The sequence below is a fragment of the Oncorhynchus nerka genome, linkage group LG19 (genome assembly GCF_034236695.1).
Source record: "Oncorhynchus nerka isolate Pitt River linkage group LG19, Oner_Uvic_2.0, whole genome shotgun sequence".
NCBI lineage: Eukaryota > Metazoa > Chordata > Actinopteri > Salmoniformes > Salmonidae > Oncorhynchus > Oncorhynchus nerka.
Window position 1 is genome coordinate 11,451,328 of NC_088414.1, and position 19,150 is coordinate 11,470,477.

General features: G+C 41.0%; 1 protein-coding gene across 1 annotated transcript; it reads right to left on the reverse strand.

Annotated features, from left to right (window-relative positions):
- Positions 1-12,053: 12,053 nt before the first annotated feature.
- LOC115101040 (arrestin domain-containing protein 3-like) lies at positions 12,054-18,820 on the reverse strand. Its single transcript, XM_029620203.2, has 8 exons — positions 18,321-18,820; positions 15,179-15,260; positions 14,887-15,034; positions 14,357-14,459; positions 13,885-14,141; positions 13,545-13,689; positions 13,303-13,457; positions 12,054-13,198 (listed from the first exon to the last, which is right to left on the reverse strand). Exons 1-8 carry the CDS (start codon positions 18,598-18,600, stop codon positions 13,085-13,087), a joined length of 1,284 nt encoding a protein of 427 aa, XP_029476063.1. The 5' UTR covers positions 18,601-18,820; the 3' UTR covers positions 12,054-13,084.
- Positions 18,821-19,150: the final 330 nt, after the last annotated feature.

Consider the following 19,150-nt stretch of genomic DNA (forward strand, 5'->3'; position numbering starts at 1 on the left):
AAGGTGCTGATGGGTGAACCGGAAAACCACTTCTCTCCCATCGGTCCATGGTTTGCAGCATGGCTGTACTGAGACTCTGTAACATGATCGTGTGCTGCTGAACATGCTCCTCCATTGGGAGAGGAGGACTGGCTGTACCTGCTGACTCCATTTGTGGTGCATTATTCTGTGAGGACGTTGGTGAATGGAAAAATGCAGAGTCAGGCGCAGGACACCGATATGAGTAATAGTCCAAAATGTACTCAAAAATAAGTAAGGTTCCAACAAGGAACAAACACAATAATCCAGAGCACTAACAACGAGAACCCACATGACAAACAATAACGCACAAAACAGAGAGGGAAGTCAGAGGGTTAAATAAGGAACATAATTATTGGAATGGAAACCAGGTGTGTATGATCAAGACAAAACTAAATGAAACATGGATCGGTGGTGTCTAGAAAGCCGGTGACGTCGAACGCCACCCGAAGAAGGAGAGGGACCAACTTCGGCCGAAGTCGTGACACCAACACTCTCATCTTAACTCCTCCATATTTATTGGATTGGTTGAACAGTGCAGAAGAGAACCTCTCTCGACAGTTTTTTTTCTTCTCATCAAGACCAGTATCAAGGCTGGGGGAGATCTAGTTTCATGTGTTTCTTTTACGCCTGATACATTAGGTTAAACCGATCACCTTTTGGGTTAGTGCACAGTGGCAAGAAGTGACAATCGCACAACACCTTTTTTTTTTACTAGACAAGTCAGTTAAGGACAAGTTCTTATTTTCAACGACAGCCTAGGAAGAGTGGGTCAGCTGCCTTTTTCAGGGGCAGAACGACAGATGTTTACCTCGCCAGCTCTGGGATTCGATGTTGCAACCTTTCGGCCATTGCTCTAACCACTAGGCTAACTACTACACGGATGACCCCAAAAAATACTCTCTGTCTGGCTACCACACATAAGCTACTTTCTGTCACTAAAACCAAAAGTGAAAGTAAATGATATAAAAACGAAATAGAAATGTTTATATAAAACTTAAACTCAATAAAACTCGTAAAGTGAATCTAAAAATGAACTTAAACTGAATTTCAAACAAAAAATGTTAAAACAAATAGAAATAAAAACTAATATAAAACACAAAACTATGATAAACTTGGTACACACACAACCTCGTGCCGGTTAGGACCTGTTCTTGTCCTTGTTTCCTCCCCAAGGGCGTGTACATGACAGTATCTACACTATGATGGGCAAAAGGAGGGTAAACTGTGATGCAAAAACATTGGCCATTAAACTGTGTTTACCCTTCACTACAACACTGAAGATGGGATGACACAACTGTGTGTGTGTGTGTGTGTGTGTGTGTGTGTGTGTGTGTGTGCGTGACATGAGAACAGACCTCAGGGGGGAAACACTGCCTTTATCTGACTTCCTGACATACTATTTCTCAATATGACCACAACTACTACACTGATGAGAAGGAAAAATACTCTCTCTCTCTGGGTATCTCTCTCTCTCTGGGTATATCTCTCTCTGGGTATCTCTTTTCCTCTCTCTCTCTCTCTGGGTATCTCTCTCTGTCTCTCTCTGGGTATCTCTCTGTCTCTCTCTGGGTATCTCTCTCTCTCTCTCTCTCTCTCTCTCTGGGTATCTCTCTCTCTCTCTCTCTCTCTGGGTATCTGGGTCAGGGTGGTGACTAAGATAATGAAGTTCTAGCAAAGAATGGGACTGGACTTCACATCCCTTACAAAAAACACACAAAAGAATTACATGAGAAAAGATCAAGTGGCAAAAATGTATGTATTCTGACACTTGTGAAGATTCAAATACATTTTTCTCAATTGAACAAATTACATAAGAAATGTTCACGAGTCAGACACATGGTTTTCCAACACAAGTGAACAAATCACCGGAAAAAAGTAACGTGGGAAAAACAGACACGTGAAATAGAAAACTGCATTTTCACATTTTAATTTCAACTAGGGCTGTCAAACGATGGAGTTTATTCTAGAATTTAAAGTAAAATAAGTAAAGTAACGGTTAGCAAAATAAGGTAAATTTATTAACACACTTTATTTAACCTGTGAAGTTGTGAAGTGAAGTTTTTGACATCACACTGTTGTTTTTATCTGTATAGATGATGTATTTTTGATGTTTTCAGTGCTTTCAGACAAAGCGAGAAGAAAAAAATTGTGCACTAAAATTTTAAAAAGTTAGGTTGAGTTTAGGGCTGTTGCGGTGATGATATTACCACCACACCGGCGGTCACGAGTCATGAGGTCAGTAAAATTCCACGTGCCTGTTTAGTCACGCTAACTAGGCTTCTCCAAGCTTTGATGCTGCTGATGGTCATTAGTAACCTACTAAACTTGCTAACTGCCTGGTACTCAGCACTCTATTGTGATTTGTGAATGATGCCCAACGTAAGGCAAGAAACAATGACTTTTTTTTTGCTTTTTCAAATCATAGTCGCACACCTCATGTACTGTAGCCTAGCCCAAAGGCCTATATGTTTTGATAAGGTTTGTATCACAAATAAAGTGGCTAAATAACTTTTTAAAATGAAGCACATTAATTGGCTTTACAAGAGGTGTACAGTCGTGGCCAAAGGTTTTGAGAATGAAGCAAATATTAATTTTCACAAAGTCTGCTGCCTCCGTTTGTATGATGGCAATTTGCATATACTCCAGAATGTTATGAAAATTGATCAGATGAATTGCAATTAATTTCTAAGTCCCTCTTTGCCATGCAAATGAACTGAATTCCCCCAAAAACATTTCCATTGCATTTCAGCCCTGCCACAAAAGGACCAGCTGACATGTCAGCGATTCTCTCGTTAACACAGGTGTGAGTGTTGACGAGGACAAGGCTGGAGATCACTCTGTCATGCTGATTGAGTTCAAATAACAGACTGGAAGCTTCAAAAGGAGGGTGGTGCTTGGAATCATTGTTCTTCCTCTGTCAACCATGGTTACCTGCAAGGAAACACATGCCGTCATCATTGCTTTGCACAAAAAGGGCTTCACAGGCAAGGATATTGCTGCCAGTAAGATTGCACCTAAATCAATCATTTATCGGATCATCAAGAACTTCAAGGAGAACAGCTCAATTGTTGTGAAGAAGGCTTCAGAGCACCCAAGAAAGTCCAGCAAGTGCCAGGACCGTCTCCTAAAGTTGATTCAGCTGCGGGATCGGGGCACCACCAGTACAGAGCTTGCTCAGGAATGGCAGCAGGCAGGTGTGAGTGCATCTGCACGCACAGTGAGGTGAAGACTTTTGGAGGATGACCTGGTGTCAAGAAGCGCAGCAAAGAAGCCACTTCTTTCCAGCAAAAACATCAGGGACAGACTGATATTCTGCAGAAGGTACAGGGATTGGACTGCTGAGGACTGGGGTAAAGTTTCCGATTGTTTGGGGCATCCGGGAAAAAGCTTGTACAGAGAAGACAAGGTGAGCGCTACCATCAGTCCTGTGTCATGTCAACAGTAAAGCATCTTGAGACCATTCATGTGTGTGGTTGTTTCTCAGCCAAGGGAGTGAACACAGCCATGAATAAAGAATGGTACCAACACATCCTCCGAGAGCAACTTCTCCCAACCATCCAGGAACAGTTTGGCGATGAACAATGCCTTTTCCAGCATGATGGAGCACCTTGCCATAAGGCAAAAGTGATAGCTAAGTGGCTCTGGGAACAAAAGATTGATATTTTGGGTCCATGGCCAGGAAAATCCCCAGACCTTAATCCCAATGAGAACTTGTGGTCAATCCTCAAGAGGCGGGTGGACAAACAAAATCCCACAAATTCTGACAAACTCCAAGCATTGATTATGCAAGAATGGGCTGCCATCAGTCAGGATGTGGCCCAGAAGCTAATTGACAGCATGCCATGGCGGATTGCAGAGGTCTTGAAATAAAATGGTCAACACTGCAAATATTGACTCTTTGCATCAACTTCGTGTAATTGTCAATAAAAGCCTTTGACACTTATGAAATGCTTGTAATTATACTTCAGTATTCCATAGTAACATCTGACAAAATATCTAAAGACACTGAAGCAGCAAACTTTGTGGAAATAAATATGTGTGTCATTCTCAAAACTTTTGGCCACGACTGTAGAGCCTAACTCGCATACATAAGCAGCTCGTGAGTTTCAAGTTATGGCAAGATCATTTTCACCATAAAAATGCACCTTTATAATAAAAGCATTACATGCATAATCGCATTTGCGGTGACTTTTGATGATGGTGTTTGCCCTATAGCCTACTGCCCGTGTACGCATTGCTGTGCTTACAATGTCAAGAAATAGCCTAATAGTTTATAAACATTTTAAGCTAAGTGTTCTGATCTGTTGTGTCAGCCACATTGCGTAAAAATGTTTTTTGATGCTAGTGGTTGTATTTTTGGAATATGTTTGGAATATTTATTTCTCGCACAAAATATAATAGGTTAACTTTTGTACTATGGGGGATAGTAGATTGACATAGGCTACTGTTATTGCTGTTATGGCTGACGAAAAGTAAATGTGGACAATTCTTCCAATATCTTCAATATGCACCTTGGAATTGGATAAGGACGCGGGCAGTCGCGTCCCCGATGTGTCTGTCTTCACTTGTAGCCTGTCACTTGTAGCCTGTGAGAAAGACCCAATCACCTGAGGGAGAGCCATGTGAGTGAGAGGTGCTTCGGAGCACAGCACTCGGGGAGAAGGGCACAACTCATGGAGAAGGGCACAACGCAGCACTCCGAGCCAACGGCACAAGAATGGCCGCAAAAGGCATGGATTTTGTTTAGGGAGCATTACGGCCACACTAAGGGGATGCCGCTGGGAAATTCAAGGCATTATCAAGTGCTTGTCAAATTGTGAATGAGAGACTGATGAATTGTCTACAGCATGCACAAAAAAACAAAGTAGAGTTCTTGCCTTTAAAGTTACTTTTTTCAAACCATCATTAGAGTTGCATCATGCAGCCTTACAATATATTAAAAATCAAAACATATAGGCCAATGTTTGTAGAACAACTAAAGTTGCATTAATAACTCTAAATTATGCATATAGGAGGACCTATTTCTTTGTTAACCGCTCAACACAGAATAGCCGCATGTGCAACACTCCCTCAAATCGTTTGGAGAAAATATACTTTCTTTCTATTTAATTCAGCTTTGTTCAATTGTATTCTTCATACTATAAAATAACGCCACGGAAATCTAAGCAAATATTTTCTGCTAAATGAACTAGTGTTGCCCACAGCCACTTGGCACAGCCAGATCAGGACCTAACATAAGCACAACTCAGAGTATGCTATTCTGTTCTTCTGAAATAGACTACATTTTCTTCATATCATGTTTCTTTAGACCTGTCTAAAGTAAATAATGGATTTATTGTGAAGGTGTAGGCTATATTACATAGACTTATTAGACTTTTCAAAATGTAGATGTTCCAAAGGTCTGCATCAGTAGCTTGTAGGAAGCCAGGGAGATGATGAATGTGTTTATGTTAATTAACGGTCAATTACCGTGAGACCGACAGTTATTTGCTTGACAATCACCGGCTGAAAAATAATTGTGACCTCCAAAGCCCTACTTGAGTTAATTAAATAACTCTGACAGCGCTCATTTTAACATGTTAAAAAGGATCAATAAAAACAAACGGAGCGCTAACGTCTCTGTTCCAACGATTGCTGACCAACGTATGAATAAGAGAAGTGTGCACCTGCAGCAGTAACACTCCGAATGGATGGCTCAGAAATATGACCAAATATTTTGAACACACTTAAATTATTATACTCAGTTAGGCTTATTTACCTTTCTACAGAATTAGCAATTCCATATGTGTAAACATTGCTTGTGCAACATGTTAATACCAAACTTTTCACATGTGAAGAGAAGAACTCCATTTCACCACCACATTTGAACCTTCAATTCCACATATGAAAGTAAAATGTTCACGTGAATGTTTCTTACGTGAAAACGCAAATTTGATTTCCATGTGATATATTTTCACATGTGAAAATTCAATTCCATGTGTGAAAGTGAGATGTTCACATGTGGAGTTTTCTTGCATGTGAAACTGAAAATGTTATTTCCACGTAATAGATTTTCAATTCCACATGTGAACTTGAGATTTTCACATGAAAAAGTTTTTCACGTGTAAAACTACATATCCTCACATGTGAGGTGAGAACATGTTTGTCCTCTCACGTGAAAAGTTGGTGTTAAAATGTAATACATGTGAAAATATGGTTTCATATGTAAATAAGCTGTGATTTCACATGTGAAACTGAAAATGTGAAGTGTTTTTTTTTTTTATAACTAAAGCCCTTCTCGGATATGTACTCTTGGGCAAAGACAGTACAGTGTCAAGATAAAACTGCTTCTCCAATAGAAATCTGCGATCACACTTGTAGGCGATGTCATGGCAATGTTGGCTAGCTGCTAAGCTCATCTGTAAAAAAATGTCAATGGGTCTGATGGTCGTCTCGAGCCGAACTGCGAATGTGCAGGCCATCAAATCAAAGGCAGTCTTTCGATAAAAAGTTGTTTTTGACTAAAATGAAAGTGTGTCAGATTGTCAATCTCACGAGCTTGGAGTAATAACAAGTTCAACTACTTAAGACATTGACTCTTAAGTAGTTAACAACTAAGGATGTTTAACTTTTCTCATGAACTTCTCTAACCCCAAATCCCAGCCTGGTTTGATTGGTCTGTTTAGCAAGCGTCCCCGCAATGTTGCGCCTCTTGGTTTAGGAACTCTATGGCTAGGGCCTTTCTCTATGTGTTTGTGTGTGGGTGGTTGCATTTGTGCATGCGTGTGATTAGGAATGGTTCACCAGCACACTTTAAAAAATCTTTGTCACTCTATCCTGCAGTGCCCATTACAGTATTGCCATAGTATACAGAGTATGACCTAACCCTAAGAATCAGAAAGATGGGTAGGGAAGGAGAGGGATGAATAGATGGAAATAAATAAATGACTTGACAGAAGCCTTGTTTATACTTGGCACTAACACTCATCCGTTGTCCTGGTCTTGTCCACATTCTTTAAAATGCTTTATTTATGAATATATTTGATTAACAATACAAAACATCCACATACAAACTACAACATACAGACGCACACAAACATCCACATACAAACTACAACATACAGACGCACACAAACATCCACATACAAACTACAATATACAGACGCACACAAACATCCACATACAAACTACAACATACAGACGCACACAAACATCCACAACATCTCCCTTGCCCAGACCCACCTTGCCCAGACCCACCTGCCCAGACCCACCTGCCCAGACCCACCTGCTCGCACTACCTGCCCGCATCACTCTTCGCCACATGGCCTCAAAATGCACCATTTTATTTCTCTCTGTTGCCCATGCACTTTCAACATTTAGATAATAAAGCATTTTACCTTTCCATTGTGCTAACGATGGAGGATTGGTTGATTTCCAGTTTTTAAGTAAGCGTTTTTTCAAGATCAATGACGAGAAAAGTGATCACTGCACCCTCATAATCACTGCACCCTCATATGCCATGTCTTGAAATTTGCAATAGAAGTACATTTACATTGTAATTCTTCTGACAGCCAACTTTCTAACTACACCCATAACTTTTGGACTTGTTCCAACATTCCCTCCATCTTGTGCCAATATCAGTTATTTTTAATTCTTGGTCGCAGTAGTTTATATTTTTTTCTAAGAGGTTGCCAGTTGGATAGGCTCTCTACAAGGTTTTGTATATCTTACCTATTATATGAACATCCTTTTTTTGACTGAAATAGAGTTCCCTCAAGATTGCTCTGATGTCCCAAAAACAAAACAAAAAAATTGATATGAAAACATTTAAGTTGTATCTATTTGAAAATATTTACATTGGTTAGTCCAAAATTACTTTTTAATTCTGTCATGGAAATACATGTATTTCCTATTACCAAGTAATTTATGGTTTCTATGCCTTTAGTTTTCCATGTGGACCAATTTGTAGATGAATTCTGAAAAGCTATCCAACGATTGTTCCATTAGGTTGTGTTTTTAGGAAGTGATATTTGTTCTTGTAGAATACGTTTCATTTCCTTCCATACTGTTATAGTGTTCTTAACTATGAAGTTGTTCATGTTCTTAACCTTATCCTTAAAAAATATACACATACAAAAGTTTCTGGGGATGAGCATGCAGATATTCAAGATGTAAGCATTATTCCTCATTAGTGCATTTAACTATATTTTATTTTATTTATCTGTTATTTTAAATGTTGCAAGTAAAAGTACATGTTACAAGTATATGTTACAAGAAAAATCCCTGATTGGTGAGTTGATACAATTCCAAGTCTGGAAGGTTAAAACCACCCTCTCTAAAAGTTTCCTTTTTATTCTATGAGTTGTATTTGCCCATACAAAGTTGGTTATAACGGAGCATACTTTTTTAAAGAATGTCTTCGGTGGGGTAATTGGTATTACCGAGAATAAATATAACTTTGGGAGCCATGCCATTCTGAAGAGTTTTATTCTACCTGTAAGACTTATGGGAATATTGTTCCATTTAATTATATCTGCTTTTATACTGTTAAGAAATGGGATAAAGTTATCATTATATATTTGTTGTTTCTTGTCACTTATTAAGCATCCTAAGAATTTGATATTTTTTTGTGGTACACTTAAAGTATTGCTGTAGATCATGAGTTAATATTTTTCTTTTCCCTATTGCCATTATTTCATTGTTTTCCACATTCATTTTATACCCTGCGATTAAGTATTTTGAAATGATTTTTTAGCAAGGAGGGCATTGAGTTTTCAATTATTGGTCAGGTATATCAGAAGATCATCTGAAAATAAGTTTAGTTTATATTCATGTTTACTAATACTGATACTAGTTAGTTTTGGGTCCTGTCTAATTCTTTCTGCAAGTGGTTAATTTGCCAGTGCAAACAGGAGGGGAAAGAGGACATCCCTGTCTTGTGCCCCTTTCTAAAGCAATTTCATCAGATAATGTATTATTTGTGTATATTTTTGCTTTAGGACATTTATATTATATTTTTGTGAAATGTATTATTTCAGCTGGAAAGTTGAAGGCTTCTAAAACGATGAATATACATTCAATACAGTCAAAAGCCTTTTTGGCATCAACAGCCGTTATTGATAAATCTATAGCAATATATATTGTGTATTGTATTAAACTGAAATATGTTCTTCTATTTGTTTGTAAATGTCTATTTTTAATAAACCCTGTTTGATTGATATGTATCAAGTCTGGGACGACATTTGCCATTCTATTGCTTATGAGCTTTGTGGTTATTTTATTGTCACTGTTGTTTATTTGCGATTTATATAGATTTTCATATAAGCTTTTAAAATGTCATTAATCTCATATATGTTTCTAATTGATGCATTTGTATCTTTAAAAATTATAACTGATTTGGAATGTATTCGTTTTGTGAGGGCTGCAAGATGTTTACCTGGTTTATTTGCCATTAAATAGTATGCTTTATTTGAGTTTAACCTGTAGTTGTTCGCTCTTCCAAAGTAAAAGATCATATTCCTGCTTAAGTTCAGACATTTCTTTTCTTATTTAACTTGTAAAGGACATCCCGGCCAGCCAATCCCTTATGAGCTTTTTCTAAAATAGTGATTTATTTTTCTTTAATTTTAATTTCTAACTCAGATTTCAATTTGGCAGAGTATGAGATTACCATTCCCCTAATGGATGCCTTAAAAGCGTCCCAGATTATATTGGGACGGCTTTTCTCTGCTCTTTATGTCTACATTTTTTATTTTTTATTTTGAAGATTCCCTCTGTTCATTCTCCATATTCCGTCGCTAACTTTATTTTCTGTTGGTATAATTAAGTATGACACTGTCCTGATCTAATATGGCCAGCTGTTTTTAGTTACAACTTTCGTGTTTTAACGTACTGTATGTGTTTGTAGTTTTGTTTAATGTTGTGTTAGTGTATGTAAGTTGTTTTGTCTGAAATGTTGTTCCCCCTGCTGCTATTGGACCAGGTCTCTCTTGGAAAAGAGATGTTATCTCAATGACAAAAACATGTATAAATAAAGGTTATAAAAAATTATAATAAAAAATATATAATAAAAAATCCCCATCAAAATCTGTAAATTTAAGATAGAGATATCAGTTTCTAATTTAAGGCCTATGTTGGCCTTCCGCATCTGCGGTGAAGGTGGCCGAGCTACAACGGTGTGTGTCGGACTCCTCTGAAGACGGTAACACTGATGTGCCCACCTCTGTCTGTAGCGTCCGAACCGTTTGAGCTACAAACTCATCTGAAGGAAACCCATAGAAACGAATGGAAGTATGGAAGTAGTTTTGTGCCAACAAAAATAAGGTGTTAAATATGTGTCCCAAATTTTTCTTAATATTTTCTGAGCTTTCTTATACTGTATCTCCTGGATATAGGACAGACACCTCAGAACCTTATTCCTTATGATAAAAAAAACTAAATGTTTTCTCCCCAATTGGTAGTTAGTCCCATCGCTGCAACCGTACGGACTCGGGAGAGGCGAAGGTCATGCGTCCTCCGAAATACAACCTTGCCAAGCGGCACTGCTTCTTGACACACTGCTCAGTTAACCAGGAAGCCAGCCCCACCAATGTGTCAGAGGAAACACTGTACAACTGGCGACTGTGTCAGACTGTGTACATGCGTCTGGCCCGCCACAGGAGTCACTAGAGTGTGATGGGACAAGGACATCCCTGCCAGCCAAACCATCCCCTAACCCAGACGACGCTGGACCAACTGTGAGTTGTCTCATGGGTCTCCAGGGTCATGGCCGCCTGCGTCATAGCCCGGGATCGATCTCGGATCTGTAGTGACGGCTTAAGCACTGCAGTGCCTTAAACCGCTGCGCCACTCAGGAGGTCCCCTATGACACATTTTTTGACTGTCTTTTTTGCCATTTATGAATGTGTTATACAATGCGTTTCTATGGGCTACAGTAGTAAAGGCCAAATTCGATATCTGATCATAAAATAAAATGTGGGAAACCCAAAGGGCTCCTTAAATTCCAAATCAAACAGCTAAATAATCTGTGGTATTACCATTTTAAAACAATTCCATATGTTAGTTTAGTACCCTTATTAAAAACTATATATATATATTTTTTGTTGTGAATTCTTGAAATCTTGTCCACATTCTGATTGTGCCAACATTTTCCAAAATATGTCTACACATGGTAATAAAATGTGTCTCGCATCCATCCATTGTGTCCGTTTTGTGAGCAGATTTCCTGGTCCCTCCCCTTTATGCTAACTTTTTGACTGCTATTTTTTTTTTTAAATAATATGTATCTATTTATTTTAAGACACATATTGATGCCATAACTCAATGGTGCCACTTTGTCAATGATTTTAGAAGGTAGGATCATGATTTAAACGGTTTCACTGTCCAGATCTGTCTACACTTAAGATTTCCAGACACAGTCTTTTAATCGTTTACACCTGTTTGAAAATGTGGGCACAAACAGAATGTGGATAAAATCAGGACAAAGCCAAAGGATGCATGATAGAAAATGGGGCTAGAGAGGTAAAGAGCGAACATGGATGGATAGAGATCAGATTAGATGTAGTGTCAGAGATTAAACTACAGAATCTGTCCAGACCCCAGAATGGAACTAGGTTAGTCGTTAAAATTAGCCTTAGCCAACATCTGTTCTCTTTGTGTGCGGTAAGATACTTACTAGGCTGATTTGAGTGCTTACAAATGTGAACATTCCTGGGACCCATGACGCATGTCTGTTTCGGATTGTCTGCCTGTAGAGCTGTGTGTGTGTGTGTACATGTATGTGTGCGTGAGAAAGAGAGCAAAAGAGCGTGTTGGAGGAGACAATGCTCCCTTGTCCCGTCTGTCTCTCAGACATTGGAATGGAAAGAGGGAGAAAGAGAGGGAGGAGAAAGAGAGCGGATAGAGGGGAAGAGAGGGCGGGAGACGAGAGCCCATGAGAGGCAGATCAAACAGACAGCTCTGTCTCCAAACCGTAATGTAGTGTAGACACAGTGATAGTGGGGCCCAATAACCCTGCTAATACTCCACGGAACTAAGGCACAGCTGAAACGCTCTCTACAAAAGGGCTTCTTTATTTCATACAAAGGAAGATCGTGATTGCAGTCATTTCCGTAATGGCAATAATAGTGTCGCGTACACAAACATAGAAAAACAACAAATACAAAAATATTTTAGACTGTGTATCAGGTTGGAAGTAGAGCTAATCTTTGAATTACAATCTCGGTTGGACTCATTTTGTTTTCAAAACCACAATTGACCTTTAAAAAAAAAAAAAAAATCAGTCTGTTGCTCTCCATCTTATGTGACACAGAGCTTCTCTCTGTGTCACATGTCCATATACTACAATCAAACAGGTGATTTGTAGGGCACTGTATCTGTGGAGGGTGTAGTGAGGAAAGAACCCAGAAAGACAGAGTGGGGAGTGAGTGCTTCACCTGTGTCTGTCACACACTGGTCATTTCACCATGCACGACATTCCCCAGTCAAGAAACCCAAGACATATGAACACATCTAAAAAAAATTTAAAAAACGGTCTATTTTCATTTGTTTCCTAGTTTGTTCTAAAAGAGTCTGTGTTCGGTTTCGGGTTACGTGGTAACGGTGGTAAGAAGACGACGGCCACGTTGCAGCATATATGAGCGTTGAGGAAGAAAAGCTGTGGAAGTTCAGTAGACAAACAACGAGAAAGGCATGTGCAAAATTCACTCTGAGGCTGGAGGAGATTCCTGACCACTGTTTCCAACAGTCCAACAGTGGATTCTCTCCCTTTTCTTCTTCCTCTCTTCTCCTTTCTAGTCTTAGATGTGCCATGTAATGGTCATATGTATCTGAAGCTGGGTCTAGGCACTATCTGTTCATCCTGACCAGCAGAAAACCGCCATGTTGGTCAGACTGAGGCGTCTCCTGGCCTCTCCACACAGTGTCTCTCACAGCTGACATCCCTGTGTCTGTTAACATCAATGGACCCCATCCTGATGAGACGGCCATGTTGGTCCCACTTCAGGGGTCTGTAGCAGTGGCCATGTTGGATCCATCTGTAGGTGACTGGCTCCAGTAGGGGGCTATAATGGTGGCCATGTTGGATTCATCTGTATGTGTAGTTGCCTGTTTGCTCTGAGCAGGTCAGTGTTGTCCTCATCGAGAGGGTCAGGGGTCGGGTCTCCTGACCTCCACAGCTCGGCTCTGGGTTAGGGTCAACCTGAGGAACACAGAGAGAGATTAGGCCAGTTTGACCTACAATACTGTGTATGTATGTACGTGCATGCGTGGTGTGTGTGTGCATCTGCGTGTGGGTGAGTGTACCTCGGAGTAGAGAGGTGGGGGCTGGAATCTGAACTCTGTGATGTAAGCTTGCAGCGTTCCCTGGCCCTCTTGGTTGACCTCTGACCCCTCACAGCGCTCCAGACAGCCTCGCCTCTGCTCCTCTGTCACCGCCAGGTCACTGTAGCTGGGGGGAGCTGTGAATACACACACGACATGCAATTAACATGGGAGAACACACACACACAGTACACACACTCCACACACACAGGTGTATGTCGTACCCTCAGGTCTCTCTGGCCAGCTGACGGTACAACAGTAGCTGCTGATGCTGCTGGTTCGACTGGTGAATGCGTGGAGAGGGATGGTCCCTATCACCAACGGCAACGACAGAGACAGGTTCAACCCCCCAGGGATGTCCACATACACCTGAGAGGGAGAGAGATGGATATTATCTTATTTACAGCCCATATTTTGATGCACTAACTTTTACAATACTATACATGACTGGAAAGTACCTGCTAAACCGGTTAGATTTTAAGAGGTATTTATTTATTTCCTATTCTCCCATATTAACACATGTATCACCATATCAACTATACTATGTTTATTATCATTCCTCACCATCAGTGAGTACTCCACTCTAATGAGTGGACAGTCCAGGATGGATGGGGAGACCGGGGGTATGTGGAGCAGTTTTCCATCCCAGCTCTGGCTCTTCCCCTGGGACAGGGTGTCCCCACGCAGGGCCGCCACCTGCTGCTGGAGCTGTCGAGCCTTGCCCTTAGCGAAGTAGGTCTGGGTCTGGCACAGCGCTGCCTTGGGCACCACCACCCTGGACGAACAGTTCTCCACCTCCGCAAAGATCTGGAGGGACTCGCCTAAGAGAGGAGAGGAGAAAAAGGCTGAGATGTGGGAGGTGTGAGTATGGGACTGTGTGTGTGTGGTGTCCTGAGAATACCTCTCAGCGCAGTATTTATATCTGCAGTGCTGTACGTTCCCTCTGGGGTTTGAGCATGTTGTGTTGTGAAACATTCGGAGCAGTGTGTGGTTAGATTGAGCGGAAATCATCATTAGACAATCAGGTGTTTCTCACCTGGTGTGTATCCTTTCCTCTCTATCTTGGCGCTGAGTGAGATGGGTCCTGAGGCACAGAACCAGCAACACAGGGTCTTGTCCTTAGTGCCAGCTTGAGGGGCCTATACGCACAGAAATGGCAGTCACAAATTGCCCTGTGTGACAGCTTGTGTGTGTGTGTACACGTGGGAACATTTTGTTTGTTCCCACAAGGTAAAATGCTATTTCTAGGTGGTTTAGGGTTAAGGTTAGAATTAGGTTTAGGGTTAGGAGCTAGGGCTAGGTTTAGGGTTTGTTTTAGGGTCAGGAGCTAGGGTTAGGTTTAAGGTTAGGAACTAGGGTTAGGTTTAAGGTTAGGAGCTAGGGTTACGTTTAGGAGCTAGGTTTAAGGTTAGGAGCTAGGGTTAGGTTTAGGAGCTAGGTTTAAGGTTAGGAGCTAGGGTTAGGTTTTTTGGGTTAGGGTAATTGTACGGGTTAGGGGTTAGGGAAAATATGATTTTGAATGGGACTGAATTGTGTGTCCCCATTTGAATTGTGTGTATTCCTCACCAGTAGCAGTGGTGTGTTGATGTCAATGTGTTCAAAGACAGTGAACTCTTTCTTGACTCTGACAGGCAGCAGCCATGGTCTGTAGAGCTCTGCTCTCACCCAGTACCTCACACTACCATGCTTCCCTTCAAACGACGTGGCCAGGGGCCTGAGAGAGGGGGACGAGGGGAGAGAGGAAATTGGTTCATAGGATTAGACTTCTTACAGGTCTATCTTTAGATATGATTCCATATTTGGGTTTCGGATTTTATGTTATGGCTGTTATAGGTTTGTGTGTCCATCTGTTACGTACATCTGTGGTAGCAGGAAGCTGAACGCGAACTCGTGTAATCCTGTGTTGAGAACAGTCAGGGCCTCCTCTGGACTGTCTTCATCTGAAACACAGGAGAACAAGATTCCAAATACCATACCTGACGCACACACACACCCAGTGTACACACACATAGACACGCACCCACCATTTCATTTCATTGTATCATGTTGCGATTTCAAGTTGCCTAGTGCTTTCAAGTGCCTCAGTCCAAGGCAACACCAAGATAATAAATCCAGTAATAAATGTTGTACGACACATAAAAAAAATACTTTGACACTTAGAAAAATACTTTATAGCACATACAACCCAGTCATTGTATTACATTTCAATATTACCCAGTCATGTCATCGATGCGTGAAATACAACATGTCATCTAATTTAATCCATGAACATTTCAGACAGTACAGAGCGGAGAAGACACACCCAGGCAGAGGAAGCACGAATCCCCTTTCACTTCCTCAATCTACATGGCATCGATAAATGTTTATGTTGATGTGGGTATAGATCTGTTTCCTGCCACCTCGGCACTCCCGCATGTTATCTTGTCAGCAAAGAACATTTTGTGTGTGTGTGTGTGTAGAGAACATTGTGTGTGGGTGGTTGTCAAGTCACACCGGCAGAGTGAAGAGAGCAGGCGCATACCGGTATGAACCAGAATGAGCAGTGGATTTTCAGCCGGCTACTCCAACAGACACATCACTACTCGGCCTCCCATTGGAACAAAGCTAACCTGGTCCCGCCCCTCGACTAAGGCCCTTTATGAATGACCATGTGTTCTGTAATATGGGAGGATGGAGAGACAGAAAGAAAAAGGGAACAGAGACAGGGAGCGATAAACAGGGAGGAGGGAAAGGGAGGGAGAGATTTCACCAAAAAACCCTCATGCCATGCAGCAGTAGAAGCAGCCATGTTATTCTCACAGACAAAACAGAGAGCCAGCAGAGATGGACTGTAGTATCTGAGGTAAATAAAGAGGGACTCGAGAGCAGGTACATTCATGCATCTTTATTAAAAAACCAACAGCATGTTTTATTTGACAAATTCATCAGAGGCAATCAATCAATCAACACACAGCATCAATGAGGGTTATTACAGTGCATCAAAAACTAGGAAAACATTTTTTTTTGTAACAAATAAACACTTGCAAAAATGTCTAAAAACACGTTCTTGCTTTGTCGTTATGGGGTAGATTGACGAGGAAAAACATTTATTCAATCAATTTTAGAATATGGCTGTAACATAACAAAATGTGGAAAAAGGTGAAGGGGTCTGAATACTTTCCAAATGCACTGTACTTCAACACCAAGTGAGAGAAAAGCAGTGTAACCGGCAGGCAGCTTTGGTCCAGGAGAGCTACAGCCCAGCACTAACACACCTGGGTCTACAGATGTAGGGTCTTAATTTGAGACAGATTGCTACAGCAGGAAAGTAATCCTGCAGCAACAGGAAATGTGAATTATTATAAGGATTATAATTCATATAATTTTTTTTGGTAGGGGTTGATACATTTGGTTCACAAGGGAAAATCAAGTCTGAAATTTCAAAGTGGAAATTACAAACTTTAGATGCCCTTTGAAACCTCAAATACACCCAAAGTAAAAACTGTCCTGCATTGCAGGAAGGTCCTCCTTCAAGACGGTGATCAAACGAAGATCCTACATCTGTAAGGAACCCTACCGATTAACGTTGTTTTCGTAAAGGCTATTCTGAATTTAGGATACCGGTAGGTTCGGCGAGTCGCCGAGAAGGCAACCAATCTTCTGCTGGAGGTCTTGGCGATGGTATATTGTGGTGGATACAATTGCTCTGGAGAAAATATTGCTTCAGCTCTCAGACATCACCCTGGCAACGACAGCCTGATTCGCCCACACAGAGGTGCATTTACTGTCCTAATTATGAGATTGGAACTTACTCTGCCATATATGTTTGTATTGCTGTGTTATGTCAAGAGTGTATTTTTATTACGGGTGTATACTAACCATGGGATAGTTTTTCCTTCAAATCTCTTGTGTTGTTATGCCCTGTAAAGATGCTGAATTAATCCTAACTGTGTCAGTTTACATGTCCCACTAGAACAGCTATTATGCAAATATCACTGGGACTGTTGTTATAGACTGAAACTGAACCTCAGCCTCAACCTCAGTACTACTGTAATTGTTGTAACATATCAATTACTTTATGAGGAAAGGCCTAGGTATTTTTTAGGCAATATATATATATATATATATTCGTTTTACAGTACACTATGGAAATGTAACAACGGCAAATTGATGACAAATTTGCATGCTTTCGAATTGTCATTTCCTCAGACGCAACGACGTCATCCAATATACACGTGGGAGTTCAGACCAATCAGAGGCGACAGAGGTCTGTCTCCCCCCGTGAGTCCCTCAGCCAGTTTGTGAACAGGTTTGAACCGCTTCTAACAAAGGGAGTAAACTTCAGGATGTTATCAGTGAAAGAATGTTCCTGATAAAATTGTACAACTTAAACAGTCATAAAACGTCGAAAATATTCCAACTTCACCGCTTTCGGTTAGATTGGCCCAATCAAGGTCACATTCGGACTAAATTCTAATGTTTCTTCCCTCGCCACATAAAACGCAAAGAAGGCGTTAACAACTTGTTATGACTGTTAAATCTGAATAAAAAACACAACTACTGTAGAATCTACATAAATTGTAATGTGTCACTATAAAACATATATATATTTAATATTTATGTCCCATCACGCGTTATTAAACCGACTAAATTGGACGAGGAAAACCTATGCGTTACACCAGGACCATCTGGTCGCATCAGGACCACTATCCCACCTGACTGAAAGAACTCATCAACACATCATGACATTTGTCATTTGTTCCAATCAATGTGTGATGTGTGTGTTGTGCAGTTTATGTGAAATTAAACCACCATCACTCGTAACTTACAAATGGCGTAGCCTATAACCACAGCAATGGCACTGCAGAGCTCCCTAACATGGCAGGAATCCGGTGATGTATAACCGTGTTCTATTTCTACAACCTGAACTAGGCCAACACTATCCATATAGCCTACTCTCAAAATGTTGCCAACACATCTCTGTGAGAATGAGTGGTAATTATGATGTGGTTGTCCCTTACCTCTCTCCTCTCCTATTAACGTGTCGCTATGGTTTAAGTATTCCACCTCCTCGGTGTAATTCTGAGTGTAGGCAGTGTTGGCCCCAGCGTTGCGGGACTCTGTCCACCGCACCTTGGCTACTCCTCTGGCGGTTATGTTCAGCGTTTTGACGCGAACCTCGCCTGCGACTTCGATGATCACCCTCCCGGATACCGAATCACCACCGGAGTAAACGGGAACATTGTTGTCGTTGAGATAGTCGAAGCAGACGGCTAAAGTCTTCACCTTGCCCAGCACCATGGTGTTAGAGAAAGAGCGTATAAGAAATCATTTAGAAATCCACACACACACCACCCACGGCCACTCTATTGCCCAGCATAGAGGCTGTGTGCCCTGCGTGCTGGGTCAGTGGTCCTCTCGCTGGCGGTTCGTATGTGTGTGTCAGCGGTAACAGTGGCTGGTAGCTCCTCGCATCCTCCCAGTGCGAGCCTTCTAATGTGTCCTCTGCTTTCTAGTATGAGCTAGTGATTGGTCGTTCGCGAATTAACGACTCGTTTTGAACGGATCTTTTTGGTGAACCAAATCGCATGTGTGAAAGAGCCGTTCATTTGGCTCCCTGGTTTGAATAGGCTTACAGCTAGGCTATAGGCTACTGCTTTTTGAACGATTATCTGTAGATACGTTATAAAACATTGTCGGATGTTGGATGTTGGTTCCTCATTGCTGGAATAAAAGGTCCAAGTGACGAGAGAGCCTCATTATGGTCCACACTTTATTTTTGCATTGTGTAGAAAAAAAACACCAGCGAGCTAATTTCGTCAGTTAAAAATATATTTAAACTCACAGTTTA

Bases quoted from the DNA above. Each gene is read 5' to 3' on its own strand.
- LOC115101040 (XM_029620203.2), bottom strand. From the start codon at position 18,600: ATGGTGCTGGGCAAGGTGAAGACTTTAGCCGTCTGCTTCGACTATCTC. The intron at 15,035-15,178 runs GTACGTAACAGA...CCCCTCTCTCAG, and splicing joins AGCTTCCTGCTACCACAGAT to GCCCCTGGCCACGTCGTTTG. The intron at 13,199-13,302 runs GTACACTCACCC...TGTGTTCCTCAG, and splicing joins CCCCACCTCTCTACTCCGAG to GTTGACCCTAACCCAGAGCC.